Source organism: Sorex araneus, chromosome 9 (assembly GCF_027595985.1).
Source record: "Sorex araneus isolate mSorAra2 chromosome 9, mSorAra2.pri, whole genome shotgun sequence".
Lineage (NCBI taxonomy): Eukaryota > Metazoa > Chordata > Mammalia > Eulipotyphla > Soricidae > Sorex > Sorex araneus.
The window spans coordinates 37946765-37963336 of NC_073310.1; the positions used below are offsets into that span (position 1 = coordinate 37946765).

General features: G+C 35.8%; 1 protein-coding gene across 4 annotated transcripts in view; it reads right to left on the reverse strand.

Annotated features, from left to right (window-relative positions):
- The window catches only part of AKT3 (AKT serine/threonine kinase 3), a 346959-nt gene that overhangs the window by 77716 nt on the left and 252671 nt on the right, over window positions 1–16572 (reverse strand). For all 4 annotated transcript variants that reach the window (XM_055147428.1, XM_055147432.1, XM_055147429.1 and 1 more), the window contains 2 exons: window positions 9548–9613; window positions 8176–8244 (listed from right to left, as the gene is read on the reverse strand). In XM_055147428.1, the coding sequence (XP_055003403.1) occupies window positions 8176–8244; window positions 9548–9613 (135 nt within the window). The remainder of the gene's footprint in view (window positions 1–8175; window positions 8245–9547; window positions 9614–16572) is intronic.

The window sequence follows — 16572 nt, forward strand, 5'->3', positions numbered from 1 at the left end:
ATGTAAATCGGCAATTTTTAATCCCGCCCGCACGGCAGAGCCTGGCAAGCTAGCCGGAGCGTATTCAATATGCCAAAACCAGTAACAATAAGTCTCACAATGGAGATGTTACTGGTGCCTGCTCGAGCAAATTGATGAACAATGGGATGACAGTTAAGGAAAGTTTCTGGAACTAACAGTCATCCAGTGAAAACACTTAGTATGGTACAGTATTAAAAAAAAAATCTCATTTAAGATTTCTCAACAAAGAATAGAATTCCCATACAACCCAGTGATACCACTTCTTAGCATCTACCTCCAGAGTACAAAAACAGTAATTCAAAAGGATATATGAACACTATGTTCATTGCAGCACTTAGTATAATAGCCAAGATATGGAAACAGTTTAAATGACAGCTATAGACAAAAGGATAAAGAAAGAAGTTATGATATATACACTCAATGGAATATTATGCCTCTGTAAACAAGGAAAGAAACCATGCAATTTGCTGCTACATAGATGGAACTAGAGGGTATCATGCTGAGTGAAGTGAGTCAGAAGGAAAGGGTCAGATACAGAATAACCTCTCCCATATGTAGAATGTAAAGAGACAGAGTAAAGGAACAAAGAAGCCAAAGGATAACAGAATTGAAGATCAACAGACTGAGATAGGGGGGGCAGGGGGCGGACTGAAAAAAGGGAAGTGCATTTGGATCTTGATGTAAAGAAATGTGCACCCTGATGGAGGGCGTGGTGTTAGAACAATGCATGCATGAAACCATGAAACTGTCATTAAAAGTATTGTAAACCACAGTATCTTCAGAAAGATTAAAACAACAACCCTCCAAGAGGATTAAAAAACACTTTAAATTACTTTTCAAATTTGTTTTGTATTTAAAATCATTCCTTTTTTCCCTTTTCTCTGATTTTTGGAATATATCCATTATACTCAGGGCTTACTCCTGGCTCTGCACTCAGGGTTCACTCCTGGAGGCCTTGGGATTGAATGTCTGGGACTGAATTGGTGTCAGCCATATGCAAGGCAAGTGCCTTGTCTGCTGTATGATCTCTCTAGCCCTGACTACTATGACCTACTTTTAAAGAGACTAGTAAGGAGACTAATGAACTGTTATGATCTATCACATGAAATGTTAATTTTTAATTTGATGAACAAAATATACTGATGAAAGTTTGAATGTTCTCAGAACATTGTTAAAAATTTCAATATAAAAATTTTATATGAAATACATGTTCTATTTATGAAGTATATTCAATACACTATAATATAAATATTTCCACTTTTGAGCATAAAGGATATTAACAATTAGAAAAGTTACAATGCTATCTCTATGTTATAGATTATTAAATATATGAAATTATTCACATTTATTAATTGGCATTATTTTGACTACTGATAAGTAACTTATATGTATTATATAATTTAATCCTTAAAGTAACCTTATATAATAGGCGCAATTTTTATTTCCATAGGCTTACGATATCTTAAAACTTTGAATCACAAACTATTTAATAGTGATTTGAATAAATAATAAATTTGTGATTCAAAATCTCCACTGAAAATTTTCAGAGAAAAATACCTATCTGGAGAAAACAGCTAGCCAGAGAAATAGCACAGTGAATGGTAGGGCAATTGCCTTGTACTGGGTTTAATACCCAGCACTCTATATGGTCCCGAGCCCACCAGGAGTGATCTCCACAAGTAAGTCCTGGCTGTGGCCCACAAGCCAAACAACTGAAAACAAATAAACCCCAAATTCTAGAATGTTTTATTTGGGCCATTTGCTTCTGCATGCAGCTAACCCAGCTAACCTGGGCTTGAGCCCTGTCACGCCATATAGTCTCCAAAACACTGCTAGGAGTGATCCTTGAGCCAAGAATAAGTTCAGTGCTTATTCCTGCTGGGTGTGGCCCCAAAGACAAAACAGATGAACAAACAAACAAAAACCCAAGAATACAACCCAAAAAACCTAAACAACAAGAAAATAGCTAATATGACAAATAATTTGTTAATTTGATATATATTATATAATATACACGCTATATACATTATACAATACAATCTATACAGTATCATAGATTTAATATTACAAATAATTTTTATATTAAATCTATAATTTTTAAATATATATTTGTTAATATAATCCCATTAAAAAATTCTATTCATGTCTCCTAAAAATAGAAAGTATATGGACTACAGTTGTTTTCTCTGAATCTAGAACTGAGAATTAATTATACAAAACTTTCTCAAAATATCAAAGCATCTATAGTCATATGTTGTAATCTCATTCTTAAAATGTTTCTGTCATTAAGAAACTGCACATGCAGTTACCTCACTTTCCTCTTCCCCTAATTTATGCTCGAGTCTCAACTTAAAAACTACTTTCTAAAAGACAAAACTAAATTTACAGTGACTCATTAGTTCTCATATTATAACAGTTTGTTCACTTGCATCATAAAATACATTTCCTAGTCAAATTTTAATTGGGGTATCAGGGTTTAACAATAATATCATTGCTTTATACACACAATACTATTAAACCACACCCATTGTCAGAGTGCCAATATAACTTCAACCACTGTCCCTAGGTCCCTTCTGCCCCTGTTCCCTCCTCCTTTGGCAGCATAATTATGTTCAGTTCTGTTGGCAATACATTAAAGTCTATGTCCATTGGCTATTACTTATCCCTTGCTTTGTTTCCTGAATCTTCCACATATGAGAGTGACTTTTCAGTATTTGTCGTGCTACTTCTGACTCAATTCATTAAGCATGATAATTGCTTCTAAGCAGTCAGTACAAAAAGGTTTTTAAACAACAAGAACAGCTAAAAAACAGGAACATTAACAAACCATATGAATAATCACAATACATGTAAAAGCTCTAAGCAATAATGAATTTGAGACAGAAATTATCAGATTTATGTGATTTAAAAGGAAGTATGACCTAACTATGGACTGTGAGAAAATAAAAGGAAATAGATAAATTATTATATTGTGTTTGAATATTTCAATTGTGAACTATTGATATTTGATTTTAAAAGAATGGACATAAAATTGGAAAAGGTATAGAACACCTAAACCACATTTTGTTTGATGTTAGAACAGAGAGCTAAATGGTAGATATTTGGGATCAAAATACAATTGGGAACAAAATACAGTTCAACTAATTTTAAAAGGATTTAAACTAGACAGTATATTTTTAATCAGAGAAAAACTGAACTATACATAGCAAATACATGCAAATGTCCATGTATTTGAAAATTTAAAAACACAACTCTTGTAAAAAGATTTTTTTGAAAAATATGTTAGAGAAAATAAAAATATAATGACCATAAAATTACAAGTAAAACATAACATTTTTTACATGTTACTAGTTTTACCAGGCCCATTTACTGAAAGACTTTTCTTGCTTCACTTCACATTCCTAGCTTCTCTACCAAAAAGCAAATGTCCATATATTTGAGGAACTACCTATGGGGTCTCAATTCTATTCAATTGGTAAGAGAGTTATGTCCTCATTCCAGTACCACACTGTCTTTTATTATTATTGCTTTATATATAATTTAATGGGGGTTTTAAAAAAGACTCTCATTTTCTTTTCTCCCCAGGATTGTTTTGGCTATGCAGGGAGGTTTATTACTCTAAAATTACTACCATATAAATTTCACCAGTATTGGCCCATCTCTTTAAAAAATGTCATGGATATTATAATAGGAACTGCATTGAATCTGTGTATAGCTTTTTGTAGGACTGGTATTTTGATAATGTTATTCTTTCTGATCCATGAACAGGAGACATGTTTCTCCTACATTCCTTACATCTTCTTTTTCAGCAGTGGAATATAGTTTTCTTTTTTTTTCCGCTTTTTGGGTCACACCCAGCGATGCTCAGGGGTTACTCCTGGCTATGCACTCAGGAATTACTCCTGGCAGTGCTTGGGGGACCATATGGGATGCCGGGGATCGAACCCGGGTCGGCCACGTGCAAGGCAAACGCCCTACCCGCTGTGCTATTGTTCCGGCCCTGAATATAGTTTTTTTTATATAAATCTTTAACCTCTTCTGTTATGCTGATTCCCAAGTACCTGACTTTTTGAGGCACATTTGTTAATGGGATTATCTCTCTCTTTTGTTTTTTTCACACAGGGAAACTAGATTTCTACATGTAGATTCTATAGCCTGCCACATTATTGTAGAAGCTTACTGTTTCTAGGAGGTCTTTATATATATTTATACATATGTATACTTATATGTATTTTATTGTAATGTATTTATGGATTTCTAAGTCTATATCATGTTGTTTGCTAATAGTAATAGTGTGACTTTTTTTCTAATTTGGATGCCTTAATATCTCTTTCTTGCCTAATTGCTATGGCCAGGACTTCCAAAACAATATTGAATAATCGTTGTGAGAGTGGGAAACCTTGTCATATGCTTGATCTTAGTGAGAAGGATTCAGTTTTCTCTATTAAGTAAGATGATAACTGTGGCTTAATGGTAAATGGCTTCAATATATTGAGGAAAGTTCCTACTATTCCCATTTTATTAAACATTATAACCACAAACGAGAGCTGGATCCTGTCAAATGCTTTACCCATGTCTACATGGTATGATGGCATGATTTTTATTTTCCTGGTACTCTTCTGGTGTGTTATGTTGACTGACTTGCATGTATCAAACCATCCTTGCATCCCTGGGATAAATTACACCTGGGCATAGTGTATGAACTTTTTGATGATTGCCTCATAGACACTCTTTGAAAAGTTTCTGTTTCTTTGACTTTCTGGAAGAGCTGAAAATAACTGGATGCAGGTCTTCTTTAAAGTCTGGACGAACTCTCTAGTCAACCCATTTGGGCCTAGGCTTTTGAGTTGGGGGAGATTTCTGATCCTCATTTCAATTTCCTTGATGTAGCTGGTTTGTTCAGGTGCTCTGTTTCTTCTTGGTTCAGTTTTGGAGAGTTACAATTTTTTAGCATAGAGATAATAATCCCTGATGATAATCTGAGTTTCTTTGGTATCTGTTGTGGTATCGCCTCTATTTCAATCTTATTTCAAAACCTAAGTACTATTTTAAAATTATTTCTATACCATGAGTATTCTACACGTAGGAAAATTCCTGAACAAAATAAATGGCATGATTAAGCTGAAGCAAAATTAAAATTAAACATATTATCATAGGATATACTAATCACCTATCTCCTTCCAGAAATGGTTAAGTTAAGAATTTAAGAATAGGGGCCAGATAACAACAGGTAGCGCATTTGCCTCACACATGGCCAACCCAGGTTCAATTCCCAGCATTCTATATGGTCCTCAAAGCAGCACCAGAAGTTAATTCCTGAGCACAGAGCTAGGAGTAACCCCTGAGCATTGCCAGGTGTGACTCAAAAACAAACAAAACAAATAAAAAAGAATTTAAAAATAAATTTAGAAGAGTGAATTTTTAAAAACCCACAGCATAATCCCCAAACCGAAAATCTCATGAGACATACCAAAGCAGAAGAAAAATGCAGCTTATATACTACAGAAACTAAGAAGTCTAAGAATCTACTTTTATGGGAATTTTTTCAACAATCATTAATTACTTAACTTCAAAATCATTTTAGGTTTAGAATAAAAACTTCCTCTAGGGGCTGGAGCGATAGCACAGCAGGGAGGGTGTTTGCCTTGCATGCGGCCAACCTAGGTTCGATGCCCAGCATCCCACATGGTCCCCTGAGCACCTCCAGGAGTAATTCCTTATTTAAAAAACAAACAAACAAACAAACAAAACTTCCTCTAAGAATATTCTATAATCACACACACACACACACACACACACACACACACACACACACACACACACACACACACACCCCACTTCACATTTCCCTCTAAATTAGGGATAATTTAAATATTCCATGATAATCTACCAGTCACTGTACAAAGGCTCAAAAATTATATTTCACAAATATATTCAGCGATACTCCAAAAATATTTTCTTTATTCCCTCACTCCTAAATAAATGATGTGGGTAATTAGTGTCTATTTTCCTTATACTAAACAGTCTTTTTTTTTTTTTTAATGGTATCCACACCTGGTTGTGTTTAGGGCTTACTCTTGGCTCCACACTCAGAGATCTACTTTTAGCAGTGCTGGGAACTGGATTCAGGGTCAGCTGTGCTTATAAGTCAAGCACCTTTCTTCCTGTACTATCTCCCTAGCCCGAAGAATCCTTAGCAGTTTTTAATTTTCCAGTTTCACTAACTTAATTTTAACCCAACTTTCCTGAGGGATTTCATTTATGTATTCACTGATTTATTCTGACAAGTAACCCCCCCAATATTGTCAAGTCTGACTGTGTCAAGTGCTGTGATAAAGGTGTGAGACTCTTACAGAGCTTGAATAGAAAAAAATAGAAAAGTAATGTTTTCAAATGTAATCATTATTACACTAGGTCTACATATACTAAAAGTATCCAATTTAAGAGTGCATCTCAAAGGACTTATGAGTTTATCTCATTTCTCCTTTATTATACTATTTGTTGACAAGTGAGCCATCATTCTCTCCTTAAATTTTAGAAGTAGACAATAAATATCTAGAATAAAATACAAAAACTATACAAGAATATCCACTTTCTTAACTTAAATTATGAGTGCTATATGAATGCTTTCTAAATATCCATTCATACTTCTGATCATTTGTTTATTCTGTGAAATATTCACAGGCATATCCATGAAATCTTAGGAAAACCATTTCAAAAACAAATTTGTAATGCTGCCCTCAAAATCTCCTGTATTTAAGTAAATCATGTGTTAGCTAATTTCCACTGAGTCCAAACAACAAAAATGAACTTTTGATACTTCTTGATACTACAATATGCCCGCTCGAGCAAATCGATGAGCAATGGGATGACAGTGATAGTGACAGTGACAATATGTCCACATCTTTTACTTAACATTATTACATAACTACGTTATATAAATCTTAATGATAAATGTAGTTATATATAATATACTACTATATGTAATACTAATATATATACTATATATATAATTCCACAATACACATTTAAAAAAAATCCCTGAGAATTTTATTTTTTCAGGGCTGAATTCTAAATGTCTAGGATTCAATTATCTAATTAAAATTCCTCTTGCACTATGTTCACCCACAAGTGATTCAGTTCACATCATCCTTTCTGCCTCAAATGTCTTCCCAAATCAGTTCCATATTGAAATTATTGAGCATTTAAGGCCTATCCTAAATGTCAGCTAACGCATAAAGCATTTTCTTTTATTAATTTACCATCACTTAACACTTTCAATATAAATTCTAATTTATAGAATACATAAAATTATCTTACAAAATTCCATACTTACAAAATAAGATACAAACCCCTTCATAGAAAGGATGCTGTCCTAACATATACTGTTACGTAAATCCTACTGGGAACTCAAAATGCATTCAGCCAAATGCATGAATGATATTTTAAAATAAATTAAATACTATAATATAGATAATTCTAAGAGAAAATATGCAATAGACATTATCTAACTTATTTTTTAGAAAGACAATTTAAAATATGAGACATTATAATACTCATTAAACAATAAAATAATTAAACTTATTTCAGAATTTCACTATGCAAATATTTCCAGTTAACTATATTAGTACAGTACTTTTAACATTATATTTGATACAAAACATGGAGAAGGTAAATAACCAAAATAGTAAAATGTGCTAGTAAAGTGACTCAATTTCTTTAATGACGGCTCACGCATAAACTCTAACACTATATAAGGGAAAATAGTCACAATGTGTCTTGGATTGTTCATCTAAGTTTAAAATGGGTAAATTATTTTTTTCTTACAAGTTTCACAAAAATTTTTGAACTTCGTAAAGCATCATAAATACTTAATTTCCACATTTCAAGTTTAAATTTAAAGAATTATATTTGTAGTAAATTTTTTTAGTTTTAAAAACAGAATAAAAATGATTATGGCTCCCAATATATCATGGTAGTTCTAAAAAATAAGTTAATTATTGTAATTCATTAGGAATTATCTAGTTGCCATTCACTCAATAGTAGAAATATCTATACAAATTTCTAATATGTAGCTAAATTATAACTGTTATTCTAAAGTTTTTAAATAATGAAATACTAAAATGCAAGCGCTGAATTTACTTCTTCACTCACCTCTCCCCCATTTACATATTCCATCACAAAACACAAACGGTCTTTTGTCTGGAAGGAATATTTCAAGGACTTGAAATGAAAAAGAAAAAACGTTATATTATAATCCCATGTTCTTACAATGGTGCCAAAAATAGAACACTTAGAAACAGTAAGCATAAGTGAAAAGAATTATCGTTTCTTAAGAGTCTTTTTGTTCCTTAAAAGTATAGCTAGAGTTTCTGAGAAACACAAAACAAATTTTGTTTAGATTGATGGATACTGATGGATATCAAAAGCAATGGATATTATTAGGGGGAAATTAAAATTTAAGTAAAAATGAAATGACTTTAATTACTGTATAAACGCTTCTCAATCTATTGCAGCATTTAAAACTGGTTGGTTCCCAAAGCTCTTATCCACATAACTTTAAAGTAAGATCTATGAATTACTGCACTAAATGTCTCAGGTACATATTTATAGAAGCAGTTATAGTCTAGTTTCTAATAGTTTCAATATCACTCTTCGTACACTGGATGCATACAACAGTGTATTGGTTCATATAATTTTACAGGTTGTGAAAATATAAAAACTTTAGAATTGTCTTATTACACTGCATATTAGACACAACGAAGTGACAAAGTTATTCTAGGTATCTGTTGATACTTTGAAAATTTCTATCTCACACAAGACTAAATCATTAAAAGGTCCCCTTTTGATAGAATGGTTTTCACTTTAATCTTAACATGCTTTGCTGTAACTGGATATATTTTCAAACTTTACCTCTATATAAACAAACCAATTACAGAAAAGTCAGTTTGTCTCAAAAGAGGTGATATACATTATTATAAGTCTAGTAAATTAAGCATCCTACCTTTAATTTAGTGTTTTCTGGATTCCTATACATTTAAAAGTACCTATTCCTAAAATAAGACCCAATTCTATAAAAACTATTAAATAAAGATTTCTACATTTCACATGGGAAGGAAATACTCCTTAATTTATCAGAAACCAATAACAGAGAAGTACTATCTTTTTATATTTACTATTTATATTTAATATTAAATATATCACAAGTCTACCATTTTCTCAGTGGTGTTTTTAAAATGTCACTGAAGATCTATTTACAAGTCAGGATGCTATTTTTTATAGGCAGTGAGATTCACTTGAGAAGTCTCATGAAAGTAATGAATATGTGTAATTGAAGGAAGACATTATAAAGATATACAACCCTATGTTCCAATTAAGACCAAAAAACCTTATTCTTTCCACAAAGAAAATGGCATATGTGAATGAATGTTACTTAAAATGAAATTTTTATAGCTTTTTGTCCAGAAATAAAACTTTCTCAAATTTAAAATGCTCTGATTGTAACATCTGTCCTCCAGTCACTTACTGTTAAAAAAGGATGTCTAGTGTTCTTTAATACTCTGCTTTCAGTTAGAGTGTGTGCCACTTCATCCTACAAAAGAAAAAGCCAAATGTTTAATATGTGTTCTATGTACCAAAAATACAAATATTTTACTTTCTTCAATATCAGAAGAGCCTGGGACCACACTATCAATAACGGGGAAAGAGATTACTGGTAATAACACAAAAAATAACCAAAAACTATCTTGATACAGAAAATTAGCCAAAATCCGTTACCCTTATAAAGAAAAGGAATAACTTTTACTAAAATAGGAATACAGTTAAAAATATTTCCATGTTTCAAATCCATTAACTTGAGAAACTATGATGATATAATTTAGTAAAAATCACTGTTATTTGTTAATATCCTACTGAATGAAAAAGTCAATTACTAAAAAAGGATACAGATTGCACATAAAACACTTAATACTAAATTGTGCACTTTGGAAATAGAAACAATATAAAAATTTCATCTACTTTCTTGTCACTTTTTACACAGGCAACTTTATGAAAATAAGTTATAATCTACTCAGGTGCCAACATTAAACTCGATGTATTTCAAAGCAAAAATATATAAAAAGGCAATTCTGAACATAAATTCTCCAATTGTGAACATAAATCTTAACTACTAATGTTAACCAGAAGTTCTTAGCATATGAACAATTAAAAACATGATTCATGTTTCAAAAATAACACCATCTTAAGAAGTTTTGTGAGTGTCGACTTCTGGCACGATACTAAACAAAACCCTTGATGGATCAATTTCACACTGCCTGAAAATCACAATTATATTATAAATAATACATATAGAAGAACATTAGACTCTGCATCATATTTCTTATCTTTGGAGAAACAACTGACCTTGGTTAAGCTAAAAAGATAAATGATAAACAGACGGAGTAAAAATGCTACAATCCACATGTCATTCCAACAGGGTATGACCAATAATATCTGAATACTTAAAATTAGTGACAAAAAGAGTAAGTATAAAAATACTACAGTATTATTTAATAGAAGTAAGATTTAAGAATTCAACGTTTATTTGTTTTATTTAGTGTGTGTGTGATGGGGGGGGGCATGCTCCTGGCTCTGTGTTCAGAAATCACTCCTCACAGGGGTCTGTCCCCTAAGTGCTCAAAGACTTTTAAGTTTTATATAATACAGTAACTCTTAAATTAATTATAAGAGCAAATATTTTTAAGTTAATTAAACCAGACCCCCCAAGTCACATCATAACTTGTTTCTATATCTGCAGTGCTTACTTAGCATATGCATATCATAGACAATAAAGGTTTGCTGAACTACATGGTTTATCAAACAAATAAATTCCAATGAGTGAATTCCAAGATGTCAGGGATAGGTTATTTCAGTTATTCAATAATTCACTGAACAAATGAACATGCTAGAATACTGGAAAATACAAAGAAAACAAGTACAGTTGCCCTCTAAGAACTTTTATTCTAGTTAGTCAGATGGTATTCAGTATTGTAAAAAAGAAGGCAAAGGCGATATAGTTAATAAACATCCTCTAAAAAATTTAAAATGCACAATTAAGTTATCATGCAAAAATTATTTTATGATATACTAAACAAAATTTTATTCACTCCAAAATAAAATTCTTGGCAGCTGAAGCAATAGTACAGCATGTAGGGCACTTGACTCACTTTGAAAGACCTGGGTTTGATCCCTGGCATTCCATATGGTCCCCTGAGCACCCCCAGGAGTGATTTCTAAGTGTAGAGAGCTAGGAATAACCCCTGAGCATCACCAAGAGAGGCCCCTTAACAAATGAAAAATCCAAAATTGTTTTTTGTTTTGTTTTGGGGGCACACCTGGCAATGCTCGGGGTGTTATTCCTGGCTTTGCACTCAGCAATGACTCCTGCCAGTGCTCAGGGGACCATATGTGGTCCTGGGAATTGAACTTGGGTCAACCATGTCCAAAGCAAGTGCCCTACCTGCTGTACTATATCTCTGGTCCCCTAAACAAAATTCTTTGGACCATGGAAATAGTTCAAGATTAGAGCCCTGTAAGTATGAGGCCAATGAAGTCAAGAGTTCAATCAATGAAATGGCCCCATAGGCCTGACAGTGATTGCAGCAGTTCTGCTGTTTTGATCAGTGGTACTATAACCATATATGCAGTCTCCAGTACAGCGCAACTATGTGAGTAAGTGAAAGTGTTCAGTCCTTGGCACAGTAGTATCAACAAAAGAAAAGGAAAGGGAGAAATTAAGTTAACTGATGGACCTGTAAGTTAGGTAACAACATCACGTAAAATGTTGCCTTAAAAAAAATTTCTAGTAAATTCTAAGGATTATATAAGTATCAATTGATTTATACAAAGAGAAAAGATATGATTTCTTTCTCATAGATCACACAGACATAACAAGCAGGTATATAGAAAAATCTAATAAATATTCTGGGAAGCTGTATTAAGAAATATGGGGGGTCTTCTAAGAATAGGGGATGATAAAACCAGTCCTTTCAGAGTACATATGGATAAATTATCACCATTTGTGTAAGACAGAATAATATATAAAGAATATCCTAAAGATTCAACTCAAAAAAATTTTATAAATAAATCAGTAACAGTGAAACAGCAAGCAAGAAAGATATGTTATAGTAGGACTGGAGAGGCAGTACAGTTAGATAGGACCCTTGCTTGGCAAGGTTCCATCCCTGGTTACTATGGCCCTCTGGGGACTGCTAGGAGTGACCCTTGAGTTCAGAGCCAGGAGTAAGTCCTGAGCACCACAGGGTGTGCCTCCCCAAGAAGCCCAAAAGGCATGTCATATTTTTATAATGTAAACAAACATAAAAAGCTATTTTCGGGGACCCTCTGCGGCGCTTAAAGACTTTGACTCCAAAGATGTAACACATTCGGGCATCCAGCGCAGCACCTGAGAGCAATGCATTGGGACACCAAACTGGGCTACAACTCGGTGCTGCTGGGGGTGGATTTTTTTCCCCCCCCCCACCCTGTCTTCCTGCATGGAAAGCGGCGGGCTGGCGGCACCATGTGGCAGGCGCCATCTTCTGATTCCAGACCCACAGGTATTCGGATTTTACTTTGGGGGCTCCCAGGAACTCATGGGAAGGGGGCGTAACCGGCACGCCCTCGGCCCAGATAAACCCGGAGCTGCTGAGCGCGAATCGGACCCTCTGCGGCGCTTAAAGACTTTGACTCCAAAGATGTAACACATTCGGGCATCCAGCGCAGCACCTGAGAGCAATGCATTGGGACACCAAACTGGGCTACAACTCGGTGCTGCTGGGGGTGGATTTTTTTCCCCCCCCCACCCTGTCTTCCTGCATGGAAAGCGGCGGGCTGGCGGCACCATGTGGCAGGCGCCATCTTCTGATTCCAGACCCACAGGTATTCGGATTTTACTTTGGGGGCTCCCAGGAACTCATGGGAAGGGGGCGTAACCGGCACGCCCTCGGCCCAGATAAACCCGGAGCTGCTGAGCGCGAATCGGACCCTCTGCGGCGCTTAAAGACTTTGACTCCAAAGATGTAACACATTCGGGCATCCAGCGCAGCACCTGAGAGCAATGCATTGGGACACCAAACTGGGCTACAACTCGGTGCTGCTGGGGGTGGATTTTTTTCCCCCCCCCACCCTGTCTTCCTGCATGGAAAGCGGCGGGCTGGCGGCACCATGTGGCAGGCGCCATCTTCTGATTCCAGACCCACAGGTATTCGGATTTTACTTTGGGGGCTCCCAGGAACTCATGGGAAGGGGGCGTAACCGGCACGCCCTCGGCCCAGATAAACCCGGAGCTGCTGAGCGCGAATCGGACCCTCTGCGGCGCTTAAAGACTTTGACTCCAAAGATGTAACACATTAGGGCATCCAGCGCAGCACCTGAGAGCAATGCATTGGGACACCAAACTGGGCTACAACTCGGTGCTGCTGGGGGTGGATTTTTTCCCCCCCCCCACCCTGTCTTCCTGCATGGAAAGCGGCGGGCTGGCGGCACCATGTGGCAGGCGCCATCTTCTGATTCCAGACCCACAGGTATTCGGATTTTACTTTGGGGGCTCCCAGGAACTCATGGGAAGGGGGCGTAACCGGCACGCCCTCGGCCCAGATAAACCCGGAGCTGCTGAGCGCGAATCGGACCCTCTGCGCCTAAAGACTTTGAATTCAGAGACTTCTTACAGCAATGCACTGGGACTGTGAGCTGGGCTATGTAATTTCTGGCAGAATTCTCCCTGGACTTTATACAGAAACCCAAAACCGCGCGGACGCGGCCGCGTCCGCGCGACTTAACATTTATAATTGTCAGCAATGTGAATTGGTTCCATTTGAACAGGTCTGACTTGGGGGGAAACTCCAAATAATAACAGTAAGTTTTTGTTGAAAATATTGAAGGTTTTTAATGTAGCAGCCACCTCTGGACTGTGAACTAAGCAAAAGCCCCACGCTGGCCGACGTGGCGTGGCGTACACCATACTATGAGGCGCAGGAAGGGGGATGAGGGGGAAAAAGAAAAAAAAAAAAAGGGAAAAGGAAAAAGAGAAAAAAAAAAGAGAGAGAGAGAGAGAGAGTTATGTCAACTATAGTGAGTTTTGTGTTGAATTATGGAATGTAATCAAGGTAAAGAAAAAACGAAGTGAAATTCATTAGTTATACAGTAGGGGGTAGGGGGTGGGGGCGGGGGGTATACTGGGGTTTCTGGTGGTGGAATATGGGCACTGGTGAAGGGATGGGTGTTTGAATATTGTATAACTGACATATAAACCTGAGAACTTTGTAACTTTCCACATGGTGATTTAATAAAAATTAAAAAAAAAAAAAAAAAAAAAAAAGCTATTTTCGGGGCTGGAGCGATAGCACAGCGGGTAGGGCGTTTGCCTTGCACGCAGCTGACCCAGGTTCTAATCCCAGCATCCCATATGGTCCCCTGAGCACCGCCAGGGGTAATTCCTGAGTGACAGAGTCAGGAGTAACCCCTGTGCATCGCCGGGTGTGACCCAAAAACCAAAAAAAAAAAAAAAAAAAAAAAAGCTATTTTCATTTAAAAATTTTGTTCAAATATATCACATACCTAGGAGGTGAAAGATATTTGAAAACTATTATTATTAAAAGAAACAGAAGACTAAAGAAGTAAATAGGAATTCAGTGTTTATGAATTTGAAGAATTAAAATAGTTAAACTATTCATATGACCCAAAATATTATAGAGATGTAGTCAGTGTAATCCCTATCAAAATTCCAACGGTATTCTGAAAGTACATAGAAAAATAAATTACTGGGGGCTGGAGTGATAGCACAGCGGGTAGGGCGTTTGCCTTGCACGCGGCTGACCTAGGTTCGAATCCCAGCATCCCATATGGTCCCCTGAGCACCGCCAGGGGTAATTCCTGAGTGCATGAGCCAGGAATGAACCCTGTGCATTGCCGGGTGTGACCCAAAAAGCAAAAAAAAAAAAAAGAAAAATAAATTACTAAAACCATAAAACTCCCCAAATAACAAAAGCAACTAAAAAAAAGAAGATGGTAGGTAACATACATAATTTTAAAACTCACTATAAGTTATAGTAATCAGAGCAGCTTAGTAGTGAGTAAAGAACCCAGAAGTAAACCCTCTGAAGTAAGAGATAAAAGAAGGAGGGAGGTGCTTATTAGTAGAGGGGGGAAGTCTCTTAAATAAATAGTGTTGTGAGAACTGGATAGTTATCTGTAAAAAAAATATGAACCTAGAACACTGTAGCTCATACACAGACAAAGGTTAATTTAAAATGAACTAAAGACCTGGAAATTTGATTGAATTCATGAAATACACAGAGGAAAAAGAGGCAGAAATATTTGGGATTCTGTTCTCAAATAAATCTTTTTATTTTTTTGTTTTTTTGGGTAACACCTGTTGATATTCACAGATTATTCCTGATTCTGCACTAAGGAATTACTTCTGGCAGTGCCTGGGGTACCACCATATAGGATGCCAGGGATAGAGCAAATCAAACGTTCTACCCACTGTACTATTACTCTGGCACCTCAAAGAAATCATAATGAATCAATCCCACTGGCAAAGAAAGAGAGAGAGAAACCAAATAAAACTGCTTTGTTGAAAGTACCAACAGTTAAAATAAACGGACACCATAATGAATGGAAAAATATGTATATTCCATACATATGACAAAGAACTAATATCCAAGATATAAAACATACTCCTAAGACTCACAATAACAAAATAACTAACAACCCATGATTTATGGAAAATTCAGCAAAAAGAGGCTGAACTGATGGAGGCTGATTTCCTCAAGAAGACATACAATGGCCAGAGAAACAATACAGAGGACAGTACTTGCCTTGCATGTGGCTGACCCAAGTTCAATCCACAGCACCTCATTTGGCCCTTACTAAGTAAGCACCAGCAGAAGCGATTCCTGAGTGCAGTCAGGAGTAAGCCCATATACTACTGAGAATGGCCCCCCAAATAAAAATAAACAACAACAAAAAGAAGACACACAGGTGGCCAGTAGACATGAGAAACTGTTCTTCATCACTTATCACCAAGGAAATGCAAATTGAATCAAAATAATAATGAGATATCACCAGAGTCGCATGTATCAGAAAGACCAGAAATAGTTTTGTTGGTTGGGACATGGTGAGTAAAGGATGCTCATCACTGTTGGCGAGAATATTCTCATATTCAGTCTTTATGGAAAATAACATGGGGATTTCTCAAAAAGATTTTTTAAAAAATACAATTCCCATTTGACCCAGTAATTTTACTTCTTGGTATCCATCCTAAGAAGAAAAAACATTAATTTGAAGATACACGTGTCACATGTATTCTGTTCATTGCAGCATTATTTACAATAGCCAAGATCTGGAAATAATTCAAGTGGTAATATGGTGAGTAGATAAGAAACTGTTACACAGGTTCTGAAGCAATAGTATAGCAGGTAGGGTGCTTGCCATGCATATAGCTGATGCTGGCTCAATCCCTTGGAACCACATATGTTCCCTGAAAGCTGCACCAGGAATGATTCCCAAATA